This window comes from Triturus cristatus, chromosome 8 (assembly GCF_964204655.1).
Source record: "Triturus cristatus chromosome 8, aTriCri1.1, whole genome shotgun sequence".
NCBI lineage: Eukaryota > Metazoa > Chordata > Amphibia > Caudata > Salamandridae > Triturus > Triturus cristatus.
The window spans coordinates 1,535,559,672-1,535,577,313 of record NC_140591.1 but is presented as its reverse complement, the minus strand read 5'-3'; the positions used below and the strand labels follow the sequence as shown (position 1 = coordinate 1,535,577,313).

Genomic DNA, 17,642 nt, shown 5'->3' with positions numbered 1-17,642 from the left:
AATGCACATTATAGCTCTTTCACCTTTAAAAGTAATATCCTTTATAATAGATGCAAGTTATATGTTTCCTCATCAACTAACCATTCAGGCTTCTTCAAGCATATATTCCCACATGTGAGACGCCTGTTGAGGCCCTTCCAAATTCACCTCGGGACTTTGACAACTTTAAGAACCGTGGACAGCTTCTTAGTGTAGAATTAATCTCATAATTGACACTATTGGGCAATTGGCTCTTTCCTTCTGACTCCATTTTGCCTCTTCAGAGTTGTGATGGGAGAGATCAGGGTGGCCATTCCTCCTTTATCTGCTTTAGACTAGTAGTCAAACACTATGCAACAGTTAGTGATGCCCTTCTACTGGTGTCCGAATGATGGAGGCAGTGATGGCGTCAATACTTGGCTGGAGTTTCTGAAGGCTTCTGATTTCCTGTTCCTCTGGCAAGTTTCAGACATGGAGAGCAAGATGTTTGATTATAAGAATGATGCTGCTGTAATTGCCTCTAGCTGTGAGAGTGCCTCCCACGCTCCGCTTTCTAATGCAGCCCTACTTACAGCTCATGTGGTCAGCGTCAACCGAGTGAGTCTGCGAATCACTCATCTGATTATAATAAATTATGAACGTCTTCCAGACTGCTTGATCTATTTTCCGCAATTTTTACCACAGTCTGATAAATGAGTTGTTTAACAATTGTTTCTTATGCTTTGAAGCAGTTAAATTAGCCTGTCTTGTTGCTCAAATTGGTGTAATTTCTGATATTTATGTTTCCCTCCTCTTCATTGCTTTATTTTGCTTGTGAGCAAGTGTCACTCATAGTCACTGAAATGTCACTCATAATTACACTGTATTTATGACAATGTCACACATAGCAATCTGAAACCTTGGCAGCTATGAATTAGCAGCAGCCTTTTTATGATTCTTCTCGTGTGTGACGAGTGATCAGCTTGTGTGCTGGTGGCAGTGACATTATGGTTTATTCCCGCCGTCAGGGATGGTTTCATGAAGTGAAAGAGAACAGCGCAATGCCGCAAAACAACAATCGATGGACAGAAGGCAGAACAATGTCACACATTCACCCCAGTACAGAGATCTGGGCCTAAATCCATCTTTTTTGTGTTCACCATGCCATTCCAGTTTGGACCCAGTCATGTGCAAATGGGTCCAAACTAGTGTGGCGAAGTGAGCTAAAAAGAACGATGATGGATTGAACCCAGATCTGTGACTGGGGGGGGGGGGGGTGTCCGAAAGGTTTCAGCACTCCGTCCATCATCTCCTTGTGTTTGTTATGTCTGAGAGCAGAAGCCTTGAACTGCTAAATACACCACTGAATCCATACATTCCAATAGATCTGATTCAGGCTATCTCCTGCCTGAAATTGCCTCTTCTTCCATAGATGTAAATGGATGAAATGCTTTCTCCCAAGTATATTTTTTGAATAACCCACTTCCCTCTTCTAAAATGTTGGCATGTATTTGTATGCATTTAATTTAACTATTCTCGGTGTCACATCAGCTGCTCATGCCATGTGCCATGGCTGCCAGCAAGCCACATAGGAAACGTCTGTGACATCCTGGTTTGAATTTAATCTCAACCTCAACACAGTTACGACCAGTATGTAGCAGACAAAATGATTTTCTGAAGTGTTCTCGCTTAACTTCAACCCTGCTCATATTTTCCCATACTATCGTGCGAACCTCTCTGTGCAATCAACAATGGACTGCTTCCACAATGAATGAGCTATGTTTAATTAAACTGAGCAAATGGAATTATCTTGAAGCCGTAATACATAAAACTGTCATATCCATGCATATGATTTGCTAGTGTCCTCTGTCTTTTCCTCGAAAGCAGTGCTCATACAGTGTGAACATCTTCTTACAGGCACTGCTTCATCTCTCAACGTCAAAGCATATGTAGTCTGGAAACATCTGACGAGGGCAGCCTGTAGTAGGTAAAGTAGTGAAGGTCTAAATATGTGCTTTACCAAATAGCTTTGCTAGAAAATTATTCCAAACCGAATGTGATTCAATAGACTTGTCAGCTGTGGGTATCCTAAAAAACATAACGATGATGGATCGCTGGCTTAACCTTAAGCGAAAATCCACGGAAGACATCAATGATGGGCCATCATGCTCAAAACAAAGGGAGTTAAGTGAAAAGAAAAGGAAGTTTCGCAAGTACGATGGGGAATATTTATCATTGGGTTTCACATGTTCAGGTTCAGAACATGAACAGCAACCGCAATGCGTGCTATGCTATGAAATTTTGTCAAATGAGGCCCTGAAACCTTCAAAATTACAAAGACACTTGGAAACTAAGCATAAAGAGCATGCAACTAAATCCATAGAATTCTTCAAGAATAAAGAGCAAGAGCTCCTAAAAAGTAGAAAAATAATTGTAAAAACTGTAACAGGATCTGTTAATGAAAATGCTCTGAAAGCTTCATATGAAGTGTCAATGCTCATAGCAAAACCTGGAAAACCTCATACAATTGCTGAAGAACAAATAGTACCTGCTGCTAAAGCCATGTTGAATGCAATAGTTGGAGAAAAAGCAGCAAAAGATTTAAATTTGGTGCCATTATCTGACAACACAGTAAAAAAGCGAATTGACAAAATTTCAGACAACATGAAGGAACAGTTGATCGAAAGAATTTGTAAAAGTCTCCATTATAGCCTACAAGTAGATGAAAGTACGGACATAGCAAACAAATCTCATCTCCTGTGTTACATTAGATACGGTTTTGAGGGGAACATTTGTGAATATTTACTATTCTGCCGCTATTTGATACATACCACTGCTGAAGAGGTCTTCAGCAGTTTCAATGACTTTCTGACCTCAAATGGAATTCAGTGGTCCAAATGCATAGGAATCAGCACAGATGGGGCATGTGCCATGTCTGGGAGTCTAACCGGACTTGTAGCACGAATATGGGAAATTAACCCTACAGTTTGATGGCAACATTGTTGCATTCATGGAGAAGCTTTAGTCACTAAGAAGATACCAGAGGAATTAAAAAAGGTCTTGAATGAGTCAGTCAAAATTGTAAATTTTATCAAAGCCAGGTCACTAAATTCAAGGCTTTTTGAACAGCTTTGTCAGTCCATGGATAGTGCAGCATTCAGAAGTCCGATGGCTGTCACGTGGTAGAGTTTTGTCTCTGCATTTTGAATTAAGAGATTAAATCAGAGTTTTCGTCAATGAATTGGAATCTCCATTTGCACTTGATGAGCGCTTACATGACTATACTTGGTTAGCTATGCTGGCATATATGGCAGACATCTTCACCCATTTAAATGCACTCAATTTGAGTATGCAAGGAGTAGGTATCACAATTTTTAATGATGAAGACAAGATTGAGGCAATGATAAAAAAAGTTCGATTTATGGGCTTGTCGCTTAACACAAAGAAATTTTGATTCTTTTCAGAACCTGAAGACATTCTTGGAATCTGCTGATGATGAATTATCCAGCATCTCCAAGATATGCGGTGTAGTTTTCGTCAGTACTTTCCACTTCCGGATGAAAGCAAAAACTGGATTAAAGATCCTTTTAATGTAGATATTGACAATTTAATGGGGCTGACAGCATCTGAAGAAAACAGTTTGATTGAAATTTCTACAGGTAGTGCACTTAAACTTCAATTCAAGGAAAAGTCTCTCAGTCTGACAAATTTTGGGCTGCAAGTACGAACAGATTATCCTGAATTATCATACAAGGCACTTAAGGTTTTACTTCCTTTCCCCATCACATATTTATGTGAGAAGGCTTTCTCAAATCTTATGTACCTTAAAAAGTAAGAACAGAAATCACTTGCAAAATGTAGAATCTGACCTAAGGATTCCACTTTCCGAAAAAAAAAAAACATTGAAAAGTTAGTCGCCGAGATGCAGCATTATCCTTCCCATTAAAATGTTTTTATTTTTGCATATTTTTCAATATATAATAATAAATGCTTTAGTAATGCAAGTATTTGTTTGGTGTGTACTTGTTTGTGTATTTTTTGTGAATTACTGTTTTAATCTTTTGAAATTTAAATTGTAAAAATTGCTTGGGGTCCCCGGCCTCCAGTAGTGATTCAGTGGGGGTCCTCAGGAGTCAAAAGTTTGGGAACCATTGGCCTATCGCATACTGGGCCCATAACCCCCGCCCTCAAAATATATGACACCAAAGCAGTCTGCTCTGCCCTTTATGGTGCAGAGCTCTGGGGCTTCGACAAATTTGAAGAGCTTAGTAGTTCAGAGCATAAATTCCTAAGAGACCTGGTTATGGCACCTAAGTACGTCCCCATTACTCCCCTACTGTTGGATATGGGAAGGCGGTCAATAGCTGACGTAGCTAGGTTATGCCCTGTACTTTTCTGGGCCCGCATTAGGCGGACTCCCGAACTTCTCTCCTATGCTGATGCACTTACCAAGATAACCCGCCTAGATACCGGCTGCAAATTAGGCTGGATAGTTGGCATAAAAAAACTTTGATAGACATAGGTCTTAGAACCTGTTGGGTCAGCCAGGAACCCCCAACGAGAGAATAACTCAAACACCAATACTGGACCAACGGGAGAATTCCAAACCTAATGTGGGCAGATTAACAGCAGAATTTCTTTCCCACAAACAAATAAGACATCTTGAGCCTTTCCTTGATACAATTCAGGTACCAAGAGATAGAATGCTGTACATACATTTTAGGTTTGGAACTCTTCCTGTTCGCGATGTGACAGCAAAGTGGGCTACCAGCAATGGGAACAATTGTCCATGCTGTTTGGCCCTCTTAGAAATCACTGCCCATGTATTGTTTGCCTGCACGGCATATAAAACACCACGGGCCAAATGGCTGAAACCGCTTTTCCAGAAATTGGGCACACTGGATCACCGCACAGCATTACGCATCCTCAGGTCTGATCCTAGGTCGCTCTTTGCATGTTGCTTAGCAAAGTTTTTGGGACAAGCATGGCTTATAACATGGAAAGCCCTTGCAAGATTGATATGATTTTAATCGAAACTGGGACAGCGACAAGGTAACGATTTAACATTACAAATATTTTGCACTCTTTTGCACATGCACTTTAATTGTTAAATCTTTGCTGCTAGGAAAGGTATATTTTAATAATTTTTTGAGGAAACTAGCCCCTCACCATTTCTGATGATGAATTGATTGTTTTTATACTTTTTAATTGTAGAAATATATTTGACAAACTGATTGACGATGTTATCCTGTATTTTTAATACTTTGAAAACGAAATATCCTTTAACACAGGGCTCAAGTGACTATTTCGTTGTATTAATTGTTTATGCAAATTGGAAATGTTCTGTGTTTGTACTTCCTGTTTAAAGGAAAAATGTTTTTTAACTACAGCTTTTATGACACTTCTGTCGAATAAAGCTTATACCTACCTACCTAAATACAAGTAAACATTACATTACACAATAAGGCCTTGTGCAATACCGTACACTAATACATCCTACACGAAATAAAAATAGACGAAAACAACTTCGAATTACAAATGCCAGCCTAAGTCTAAACACCTGTCCCCACAACTAAACCACTATAAAATAGGATTAAAGTAGTCTTACCTGAACTAGTGGAAACTGTGACTGCAAGCTCCGAGAATAGCCAATAATTATGAAGAAAGACAACAAAATCAAATAAACTGGAAAAACACGGTGGGAAATGAAAAGTTATAAAAGACTTCCTTATTTATTAATCTTTATAAGACAATAAATAAAATGGAAAAAACATTAATAATTATTCTTATGTTTGACAAAATGTACAAAAATGTTTTATGTAAAAACATATATTCAGAAATACTGACATAAATATGTAGCCATTTTTGAGTATGCTTTAAATATAAACATGTTTAAAAAACATAAATAATGAAAAAAAGGCAAGTTTGTTCAAAGTTATTGTACTCTATGTTTAAATTGTATAACCCAAAGAAGTATGTAAACTACAACAATAGCATATATGCAATTACAAAAATAAACTAAAAAGGTTTTTTGTCTTGGAAATAAAAAAAATCCAAAAAGTGTCATAATTACTGACAAATTATGTACAGTAAAAAATTATATATGTTAAAAGAATTATTTAAAAATGTATATAACAGTGCAAACTTAACATTGGAAAAACCATTGAACTTTGGGGTTTTTGATTTATTATCCTCACTCCAAACTTAACAACATTGGGGAAAAAAATAATTAGCAAATATCACATATTTATTATATGCATTACACTACAATGAAAACAATTACAGAAATACAAAAAACTAAAAAGTTCCCCAAAAACTCACAAAGATACAAAAATGTAATAAATATAAAATTAAACATCATAAATGTAACACTTCCAATACAGAAAATTACACAAAACACCTTTAATAAAACCCTACTCAGTGTGCATTCGATTACAGTAAGCAGGAGACTCCCAAAGGTTTCCTGCATTCCCATATGAGCTGACAGAGGCATGTGACGTGCTTATACGTATATGCACCAGGGCTTGACTTGGGCCAATCTTCTATGCTTGGTGGTTGTTCCATGTTCTCTCATGTCAATTATTTAACCATTCTGTTGTCAGTAGCTTTGCTGCTGGGCCTAGCAGGGTATCTGTTGTTCAACCTTGATTGAGTGTTGCCAGTTGAGGGACTGTTTGTAGTTTTAGGAAGTCATGCAGTAGCCTCTTGCCATGAGAGGCTCAGTGTATCTCCTGCAAACGCCTTGACATGGACTAATCCAACCATGACCACATTTATGATCTTCCCAACAAAGCGTTATGTCTGAATATGCACTATCATAACTTATTTTCACTCGTTCGCTAGGATTTAGCCACTATGCGGTGGCATCCACTTCCTCATGTGCGTAGAAATAGGGTGCATGAGTGACTGGAGTATGTTGTAGAGTTGCATTGTGTTTTGTGCACGTGTAATCCACTCACCTAGGAGGACACAGTTATAGAGTCAATTTCTTGCCAAGATATTGCCATTTATGCTGGCAGAATCATGTTGTGAAGTATTTAGAGTTTGTGATGAAGTGTGGGTGGCATCACATACCAAGTACATGTTTAAGCTGGTGAATTATTTCTCCCTGCTATGCTGGCTGTGGGTACTGTTCTCCAAAGAAAGGTGACATGTTCTACCACGTGGGACTTGTTGTCAGTGGAACAGGATCCTCAAGAGCACTACCCTCTGAAAGCCCAAGTTCTGGCAGTACCGAAGCCGAACATGATTTGACTAATATTGTTATGGCCAGGCAAAGGGAGTAGTGTTTTGGGAGACCCAGCTGGGTATCAGATCTGGACCAAGATGCTATCACAGGTTACTACTGGGTAAAGAAACAAGTTAACCACAGGTATAATACATTTTCATTGAATAATTACTGTATTTTCTCCTGAAGATTCTTAGGGGCCTATTACGATGTTGGTCGGAATTTCCTCTGACCTACACCGTTGCGGAAACTGGACAAACTGACCTCCAGTAGGCGATCCTGACCGCTTACTTATGATGCGACCCAACATGGTGAGGTCGCATTCTCCCATTTCTCGATGGGAGCTTCTGTAATGGCCGTACACCAGCCATAACACAAGCTCTCATAGAGTAATGGGAGGTTATGGTAATCCCTGCACCCCGTGGCAGAAACCTCAGGGAACCTGCCACAAGGTGCAGTGATTAACAGGGGCATCGGCCCCCAACCGGAGGCCGCAAGGGAAAGGGGGACCTTCTAGGGGCCCCCAAACACGCTTTTTGACACCCTGCCGGAAACCGTGCATCGTAATCCGGACAGCGTAAACCACCGTCCATATGGATTACGGGTCAGTTCTTTGAGCCTGTCTGAAGCCAGCCGGAATGACCGACCAGTTTCAATTCATATCTCTAGTTCTATTTGTTCTGTAAAATGTCTCTTTTTTTTATAAATCTGAGTGGGATATTTATTGTGTTGTGTTTTCCACTTTATAACTGTTTTGGTACAGATACATGCTTTACACATTTCTCCTTGGTTAAACCTGCCTGCTCTGTGCTAATGCTACCAAGGGTTGAGCTGAGGTTTAAATGATTGACACCAAAATAGACTGGACCTAGTAAGGAATGGTGCTGTTATTACTTGAAGAGGACCACCATCCAGTTCAACTAATAATCCACTTTCTCACCATGTTCATGATGCTTAGGCATGCTGCCTTACTAGCATATGTCTCCTGTGCCACATGATGCAGCCAGGCGGCCCATCTAATTCAGTGGTTCTCATCTACGCTATACTGGCCCCAGGCTCAGTCTCTCTCACACTCAGCCTTCTCCGCTGACACCCTTCCTATTGATCCCTAACCAGCAATCTCTGTGAAAAGGAGTAGAACTCAGTCTTGTACGGTCATTCTTCGTGGAGCACAGTAAGGGGGATATTACTCAACAGGTGTGGTCCTACTCCGAACATTATTTCCTGTGTGCTGTCCTCCTGAGGTGTTGCATGAGTGGGCATGCCAGGCGAGCTGAGTTTTCTTGAAGGGCTTATCTTCACCAAGCTTCACTATAACAACATACTCCACATCGTGTGGTTCAGGACATGTGTTTTCAGGGGTTTCAGGGTGATGATATTAGGTTTGCGTTTGATGTTGATGCTGTTGAGGGTCTTCAGGTTCACGCCACAGCGTGGTTTTGTGCTGATGTTGATGTGGTAGGTGCCTCCAATTGTAGGCGTTTTCTCCCTTCAATGTTTACTGTGCTTTGTTTGTTTTTGGCATTTGTACCATGCTTAAACTTTCTGTATTAACTTTGCTTTTGAAAGTAAATTTAGTAGTAGTAAGAACAGTTTATTAGACTTCTCATTCACAAAACCAAAACCAACATTCAATTTTAAAAGCACTTAAAAAGGTAAATACACAGATTATCCTAAGAAGAACAATTAGCAAATCCAATTTATAACTTAAGTAAGAACTCATTCACTAATTGCATTAAAAAGGCACAACTGCCACTTTGTTATTCCAAAACCAAGTATTCAAATGTACCATATTTTGTGTGTCGTGACAGCGTCTATCAAAAAAAAATTGTGGATGTTCATTTTCTGGTGGTTGAGGGTGTATAAATAGTTTTTTGCATGTGTTTGATTTTGGGGTTTTCTATGTCTTTTTTGGATTGTGTTTGGTTTATTTCAATGCAGTATGGTCTTTCATGATGGACATAGTTATGCATGTGTTATGGTAAATAGTTCTCTTGTTTCTCTTAACAGGAAAAAATCCATCCACTCCTAGTTCATGGTAGAATGGCTTGCCACCCCCGCCTGCCCCTCTGTGGATCAGGACAATGGTGGAACAGGAGCCAGTATTGTCATATCTGGACATCCGACTGTTCTTAAAGGATTACATTTGCCTACAATGGAACACTCTGACCTAAACCAACAGACAAACAAAAAGAGCAAGAATTTTAACAGCTGATTTAAGTGTTCAGTGTTTTCTCCACTACGATTGATCAGCATTGAGAACAGTTAGAACAACTCTGATTGATTTAGGCTTACGAGACATGTACCTTGAATGCTGTCAATCAATTCAGTGATGTTTCAACTTATAGCCACAACATGGTAAAACCAACACACACTTTTGCTGAGGGGGCCCCCTGGAGCTCAGGGGGCCCCACACCAGCGAGGGCTTATGTTACGTAACTGTTTGTGTCTCCTCTGCTCGTTTCTTGCTCTGTTTTGCCTTTTCTGTTCACTTTCCTCATCTCTGTTTTGCCTTTTTCTACTTGTATTTTATTGCCCTCTGTTTTGCCTTTCCTACTCTTTTTCAGGCCTTTGTGCTGCCTTTCCTGCTCGTTTTTCTGCCCTCCGTTTTAGCTTTTCTGTTTGTTTTTCTGTCTTCTTTTTTGCCCTCTTCTGCTTTGTTTTGCCTTTTCTGCTAATTATTCTGCCCTCTGTTTTGCCTTTTCTACCCTCTGTATTGCCCTCTTGTACTCTGTTTTGCCTTTTCTGCTCAATTTTCTGCCCTCTGTTTTGCCTTTTCTGCTAATTTTCCTGCCCTCTGTTTGGCCTTTTCTTTTTGTTTTTCTGACCTCTGTTTTTCCCTCTTCTACCCTGTTTTGCCTTTCTAATAATTTTTCTGCTCTCCGTTTTGCCTTTCTGCCCTCTGTTTTGCCCTCTTCTACTCTGTTTTGTCTTTCTGCTTTTTTTCTGTCCTTGGTTTGCCTTTTCTGCTCATTTTCCTGCCCTCTGGCCTTTTCGTTTTGTTTTTCTGCCCTCTGTTTTGCCCTCTTCTGCTCTGTTTTGCCTTTTTTGCTCATTGTTCTGCCCTCTGTTTTGCCTTTTCTGGTCTTTTTTCTGCTCTCTATTTTGCCATTTATGCTCACTTGTTTTTCTGCCCTCTGTTTTGCCTTTTCTGCTCATTTCTTCCCTCTTCCCGCCATTTCCTCAAGACCTGGCGTTTTGATGGAGACCTCGCACCCCAACGCCCAGATGGGTGACAGTGCCACACCCTACAAATGCTGATTGATTGCATTGAATTAAAAGGAAGAGCAAGTAATATTTGTTATGACGGTGAGAAATTACACTCCTTGATCACATCAAGCAGGTTGACCGCTTTAAAGTGTTGAATATAGAAGTGACATGCAGTGTTTATTTATTCAGGATTGTTGTAACTCATGTCTGTGTAGCCTTTTGGTTGCTTCAGGCTTGTTTGAGCACTTTCATTCCCCAGTGCCCCAATGTTCCTCAGTCCCTGATACATGAAACTTCCAATAAACCTTCTAGACACAGACGTCTACCTTATAGACACACTCATAACCAATTGGTATCAAAACAATACCATGAGAATGTAGGAACATCAACAATATATCACATCACACATGGTGGGCATGGCATGCTTTATAAGTGATCTCCCTCATACGTGTTGTGCATGATTCTTATTCACGGTTTTAAACATGCTAAACAGTTTTATTGCTGCACCAATGTCTCTGTTTTTAATTGTTGGTCTTCACACACCTAATTGGGCCTGTGTGGTTTTCCCTGTTTCTGCCGCGACTTCACTGTTCTGTTTGAGCGGATGGAACCTCTGCCTCACTTCTGGTTTGGCTCGGACTGCAGGTTGCGGTCTAGCCTTTTGTATTGCTTCTTGTACTTCCTATAAATGGACATGGGGATGAGGGCGCGCAGCGGACGTGTGCAGTGGGCGCACCACTGGTGCACTGAAGGCACGCAAAGGGCAAGGCCGTCTGCACCAGTCATGCCTGGACGGCGCCTTGCGCCAAAACCCTCGCCGTTTTTCTCCCGGTGATTGTAACATTACTACGTACTCGAGAGATCAGCTTCTAACTTTGTGCAGCAATGCCCCACAATGCCGTGCCACTATGGCACAATGCGGCTCAACAAATCATATCACAATCATAACTATGGATGCGCCTCGTGTGATTTTATGGTCATTCCACAGTCTTTTGATTAATGCTTGTTAGCCCTGGCCTCTTTTGGCAAGCTTCCCTTGTCTTTTTGCTTTCTGAACTGGTTTTGACTCTGTTTTTGATGTGCACTTTCTCCCTGTTGATCAGTGTTGAAGTGCAAGTGCGCCTAAGGTAAATTGTGTTTATGGATTGGTCTTTTCATAATTAGCTATTTCATTTACTGCTAAGCCCCTATATCAGTGCACTATATGTGCCCAGGGCCTGCAAATCAAATGCTGCTAGTGAGCCTGTGGCACTGGTTGTCCACCCACAGAAGCAGCCTTTCAAAGGGCTATCAGACCTCCCACTGCAGAGTCTGGGCGCAGTGATGACTGCCATGTCGACCTGGCAAGTGCATCCACTTGCCAGACCCTCACCTTCCCCTTTCTTACATTTAAGGCACCACTCAGGTAGGCCCAAGGTAGCCCTGTGGGCAGGGTGCAGTGTAGGTAAATGGTAGGGCATGTCCTGGTGTGTGTGACATGTCCTGATAGTGAAATACAGTGTATTTCATTTACACTATTGAAAGGCTGTCTGTTCCATGGGAGTTGCTTTGTAACCTCTTTCAAGCATAACATCCCATTAGAACAAGATTAATAAATGGAGTTTGAGCTCTCTGAACTCAGAATTTAAAAACACATCTTTTAGTGAATTTGGTTTTTAAATTGTGTGTTGGTAAATGCCACTTTTAGAAAATAGGCGTTTTCTTGCTCAACCATCCTGCGTGCCTCTGCTGGGTTGTGGATGGACTGTCTGGCTTTGGGGTGACAGGAGCTGGAGATATGCATTCACTGTAGACACCTACTGGGGGAGTCGAGGCGTGCCCTGCCTTTCCTAGAAGAGCCAGGGCTGGGTTGAATAGCCCTTGGCTGCATTTAGAGCAGTGGGAGGAGATTTCCTTGCACCATAATAGGCCTGGTCTGCCTTACACAATGCTGTCTCCCCCTCCTGCCAGGAAGCTAGACCAAATAGGACGGAACTGGTTGGGACAAAGCACAGAGACATGCTGCCACAGGAGAACAAAGGAAGGTTTGGTATGAATATTGAGGCCCAGACCCCAGATCTTTAGCACTCTTTTGGATCAAGGAACCTGCCAAGAAGAAGAGCTGGAGAAGCTGTGAGGATGAACTACCACTTTTCTGAGTGCTTTGCTGTGTTGGCCTGCAGTGGCTGCTTCTGTCTTGGGCAGAGAAAGGGCTGGACTGAACTTTCTGCAACTTCTTTGTTTGAGTTCCTCCAAGGGCTTGGGGTAGAGCTTGCCCCCTGTTCAAGAAGTCTCAGGAACAGCAAAGACTTCAATTTCATCTGCTACCAGCACTGGGAACTGTGTGTTTTGTGCTGCAACAGAAGAAAAAGCAACTCGACGCCATCACTGATGCCGTTGCCGGCTCCATGTCCTGAAGGCACTGTAGAGGTCACTGACGCACCACGCGCCGCAACTCTGGCCTCTCCGATGATGCCACCTGATGCCACCACCGAGCCGCTGCTTGCACCACGACCTGTGGGCACCGCACTCTGCACCTCCTTGCTTCACGCCAGTGCCCTGGTATCACCGATGATGCAGCTCCCTGTTGACATCGATACTGCTGCCTGCACCGTGGTTCCAGGGCACCACTCGTAAGTTGCACAACGCACCATCTTCTTCCCGCACTGAAACCTTGGCCTACCAATGCCGGCGCCATCAACTCCGGTTCGTCAGCCGACAACAGCTCTGTGATGCCTTCAGGACAGTTAGCCGACAGAGGCATCGGTGATGGCGTCGGGTTGCTTTTTCTTCTGTTGCAGCACAAAACACACAGTTCCCAGTGCTGGTAGCAGATGAACCTGAAGTATTTGCTGTTCCCGAGACTTCTTGAACAGGGGGCAAGCTCTAACGCAAGCCCTTGGAGAAACTCACACAAAGAAGTTGCACAAAAGTTTAGTCCAGTCCTTTCTCTGCCCAAGACAGAAGCAGCCACTGCAGGCCAACACAGCAAAGCACCCAGCAAAGTGGTAGTTGCTCCTCACAGCTTTTGCAGCTCTTCTTCTTGACAGGTTCACTGATCCATAAGAGCTCTAAAGTTATGAGGTCAGGAGCTTGTAGAATCCCTTCAACGAAATATGCATTATATAAGTTCCCAAACCGATGACTTGCGGTTGTGAATTCGATCAATAATCCGTCCAATAGTCCAAACTTAAATGAAATCATACAATCTGACCTAATTTTGGTGACTATGTAGACATTCATTAGTCTTAAACCAACCCCATATGCAATTTGTACCTTTTTTGAGCATTACTGCTCCTTAAAAAGAGAGCTACTGGGAGGGGCCCATGCAAGACAGAAAAGATGGTCCTGGTACAAGGTGAAACTGGTGCAAGAAACGTAGCACACTATACCACATCTGTTGTCCCACTCTGCAAATCAAGCACTGCAACACTTCAATCACCCAATAAAAATGTAATGTATGTTGGGTAGGCCTGTGCGGTGAACTCTGCTCTGTTCACGGATTTTGAAGAGTTTTCCGCACTCCGCGGAGTGCTGCAAAATTCCGCTTTGCGTAGTGCAGCGGAGTTTTTTTCCCACTCGGGCACGGTAAGTTCGCGAGCTGCCGCTCGGGTAGAATTTCTACTCAAGGAGCAGGAAGACCAGCACAAAAAGCATTTTGCACTACACTCCCCCACATGTGGAACTTTGCAGAGTTTTTTTGTAACTTTGCAGAGTTCCACGTAGCAAAAGTTCTGCAGACACCCTCTCTAATCCATATTAAAATCAAAGTCATAAAGTTGGCATGAGCTATAACCATTGTTGGCAAATGGCTAACGCATTCTAAAATTCCCAGAGCACACCCTTCTCAGGGGCACGTGTGTATAATATTCAGCAGGGAGGGTATGCATTCATTCACATGGGGCAGGCATTCATTCACATGCCTACGTCATACTGGAAAAGCGACTTGGAGTGCACGAATTTGATGGTGTTGAATTTTGAACTTTAAATTACTATCTTGTCTCCCCTGGACCCTATTCCTTTGAGCATCCTTCGGCAACTCTCCCCCAATGCTCTACTAATTATTCAAGAGCTCCTCAATTCCTCCTTGCGGGAATCTACTGTCCCAGACCAATGGAAAAGGGCTTAGGTAGTGCCACTGTTAAAAAAACCCGGTGCTGATCCTAAAACGCTCTCCAATTTCCGGCCTATCTCCTTATTGCCCATGTTCTCTAAGATCTTGGAGCGTCATGTCAATCTACATCTCACTTCTCACGTGGAGTCCACTGGGTTTTTACATCCTTCCCAGTCTGGCTTCCGCTCCCAGTTTTCCCTTGAAACCACTCTTTTGGGGGTTACAGAGAACCTTCGCACACATCTTGACCAAGGCCAGACCACGGTGCTTATTCTTTTAGATGTAAGCGACGCTTTTGATACGGTTTCACATTCCGTCCTCCTGAGAGCACTGAGATCTGCTGGGGTGTCCGGCCCCGCTCTTGACTGGTTGGCCTCTTTTCTTGACCATCGTACTTTTCAGGTTGTCTCATCGGGTTCTGCCTCCTCGGTTCGTTCATCTGCGCATGGTGTTCCGCAGGGGTCCTCACTTAGCCCTCTGCTTTTTAATATCTACGTGAGACCCCTTGCCTCCATCGTCGAAGACTCTGGTCTTTCCTTGTACTCATACGCCGATGACACTCAGATTCTTTTCTCCCTTTCTTCTGCCACTGCCAACTCTCCTTCCGCTCTTAAACTGGGACTTAGCCGAGTCGCTGAGTGGATGCAGGCGAATCTCCTGAAACTGAACGGAGATAAAACTGAGGTGCTCATTCCGGGCAAGCAAAAGCACCTCTGGGGCCCTTCACACTGGCCGGCAGAAATGGGCCCATTACCTGCTCCAGCGACTCAGGCTCGCAATCTCGGATTCATCTTGGATGAATCACTCTCCATGAGACATCAGGTGGTTAAGGTAGCGGCCACGTGTTTTTCCATTCTGGGGTGGCTACGTAAAATCTTGTGGATGCTCCCAGTAGGATCAAGACGCCAGGTGGTCCAGGCTTTAGTCATCTCTCGCCTGGACTATGGCAATGTGCTCTACCTTGGCATTACCCAGGAGCTCCAGCGAAGACTTCAGCTGGTTCAGAACTCCGCAGCTCGCCTTCTTTGTAAGGTCCCGTGGAAATCTTCAATCTCTCTCTTTCTTAGAGACCTTCACTGGCTCCGTATTGCTAATCGGATTAAATTTAAGGCCCTCTGCTTTCTGCACAAAATCAAGCTAGGGCGGGCCCCTGGTTATCTAATGGCCCTGGTTCAACCCAACTCTCCACCACGTGCCCTTAGATCTTCTTCACAGGGCAATTTTGTGATTCCCCGCTTCAAACTCTCGAGAATGGGTGGCTGCTCTTTTTCTTACATCGCCCCCAGACTGTGGAATTCTCTCCCGATCACACTGAAATTGGAACCATCTCTTATTAAACTCCGCAAAGACCTTAAAACCTGGCTTTTCTCTCTTTAACATCTGCTATGGGTCATCCTTTGAATCTACTGGCGCCGGGAGACCCCTTGTGGGTAGCTGCGCGCCTTACAAATTCATTTACAAATACAAAATTACAAATACAAATACAAATTGAACAATAAGATCACCCTTCCACAATAACATCTAAAGTGTGATTTAAGGTTTAAGGCCAAGAAATGTTCAGTAATTGTGTTTGTCATAGATTTCTTTTGAGCTATTGTATCAACCGTTTGTTAAAAGCAGAGCTTAAAATGGACACTAATCATGACGTGTGTGAGACACACATTGGAGTAAGGCTGGCAGTAATTCATGAAAGGAACATGCTTTCCCTGAGCAGCCCTGCGTTGCTCACACACTGCAGCAGAGATGTTGACTCCATGCTTGACTGAAGCAAGATGAGAGTCTGCTGCAGGCAGTGGGGTAACGAAACACGAAACTTTGGGGGGGGGGGCCTGCAAAGTGCATGGAGGGAGGGCCCCGCGCTCCGGACCCAGCCCGTGCACGGTACTCGGAGGGGCCCACTGGAGCTCGCCCCCCTGCACTGCGGGGCTATTGTTAAGCCACTGAACCATAAACTCCAGTTCGGGGTGCCTGTCTCCAGGGTGTGGACACACCTCACGATGTAAGCACTCGGGCAAGAAAGAACCATCAAAGTTCGGAGATTACCGGTGGGTAGCCGCAGCATCACTCCAGTGAGCCACCAGAGAGGTTAACCCTACAACTCCCATCCATGACTCATGACTGAACCCAGTTATCCCACTGGACTCCTCTGCCACTGCCAGGTGCACATGGCAACTTGAATGTCCATGTGAGTGAATTATTTCCATGCTGTAAATAAGTTCTCTGTATTTGAGGCCCTGAAAGGGAGAAGAGTGTGTAAGTGAGCCAGAGATGTGAAGGTGTCTTGTGTCCATGTTTGTTGATGTTTTCAACAGATTGTGGTGTTTATTGTAGTTTTGCTCGGTCTAGCATCTTCTTGGGACTACATCTGCCAGAACCCAGAGACATCCTCGGGGCTGGGTGAGGGCCTCCCCCTGACGTGGGACAGCTCGAGCTCTGTTGCATGCGCTCTGCGATGATATATTTAGTGCCCACTGCAGAACACGCCGCATTGAGACAAGGTGAACGGCACTCAATGTCACTGGGTGAGACTTTGCAGGACCGTGGACAGCGGCAGCACCTGCCAGGGGTGCACGTCACGAGCAGCGCCCGGGGTAACCCCGGCAGGCAGCACAGGGCACACCGCGCGCATCCCCCGGAGGGTCCTGCCCCTCCTCGGGCTGCAGCCGGTCCATGTGCGGCTTTGATAAATGCAGCCTTGAAATTGATTAGCAGGTTGACCCGAGTTTTTCTCTCTCTCTTCTCTCTCTCTCTCCCTCCCTCCCTCGCTCACACACTCCACGCTCGCAGGCACACATGCTGCTTCCCTCGCTCTCCCACCCGCCCCTGAACGCTTCGCCAGGCTCCGCTCGGATCCGTTACCGCAGCGGTCCTCAGACACCCTCTCCCGGCGCTGGGTGGGGTGGGGGGAGGCAGAGAGACAGCTCCTAACAGCGAGCTTCATTACCAGGCGGCGCTTCTCCGGAGTGAGGCAGGAGGGAAGAGGGACAGCCCTCCGCACACCTCCCCCGGGTCCGGGGTCTCCTCTCACCGTGGCGGCACCCCCAGCCCTCATCCGCTGCTAGGGCGGCGGGAGGATGAGGAGAGATGGGCCAGGCGTGCGGACACTCCATCCTGTGCCGGAGCCAGCAGTACCAGACGCCCGCATCTGACATG

The 17,642-nt window shown here is 44.0% G+C and overlaps 1 protein-coding gene across 1 annotated transcript; it reads left to right on the top strand.

Moving 5' to 3' along the window:
- The first annotated feature begins 2,061 nt into the window (after positions 1–2,061).
- On the top strand, positions 2,062–2,949 carry LOC146806079 (zinc finger BED domain-containing protein 5-like). The gene has a single exon (XM_085623856.1). It carries the CDS (start codon positions 2,062–2,064, stop codon positions 2,947–2,949), a length of 888 nt encoding a protein of 295 aa, XP_085479982.1.
- Positions 2,950–17,642: the final 14,693 nt, after the last annotated feature.

Bases quoted from the DNA above. Each gene is read 5' to 3' on its own strand.
- LOC146806079 (XM_085623856.1), top strand. From the start codon at position 2,062: ATGATGGATCGCTGGCTTAACCTTAAGCGAAAATCCACGGAAGACATC.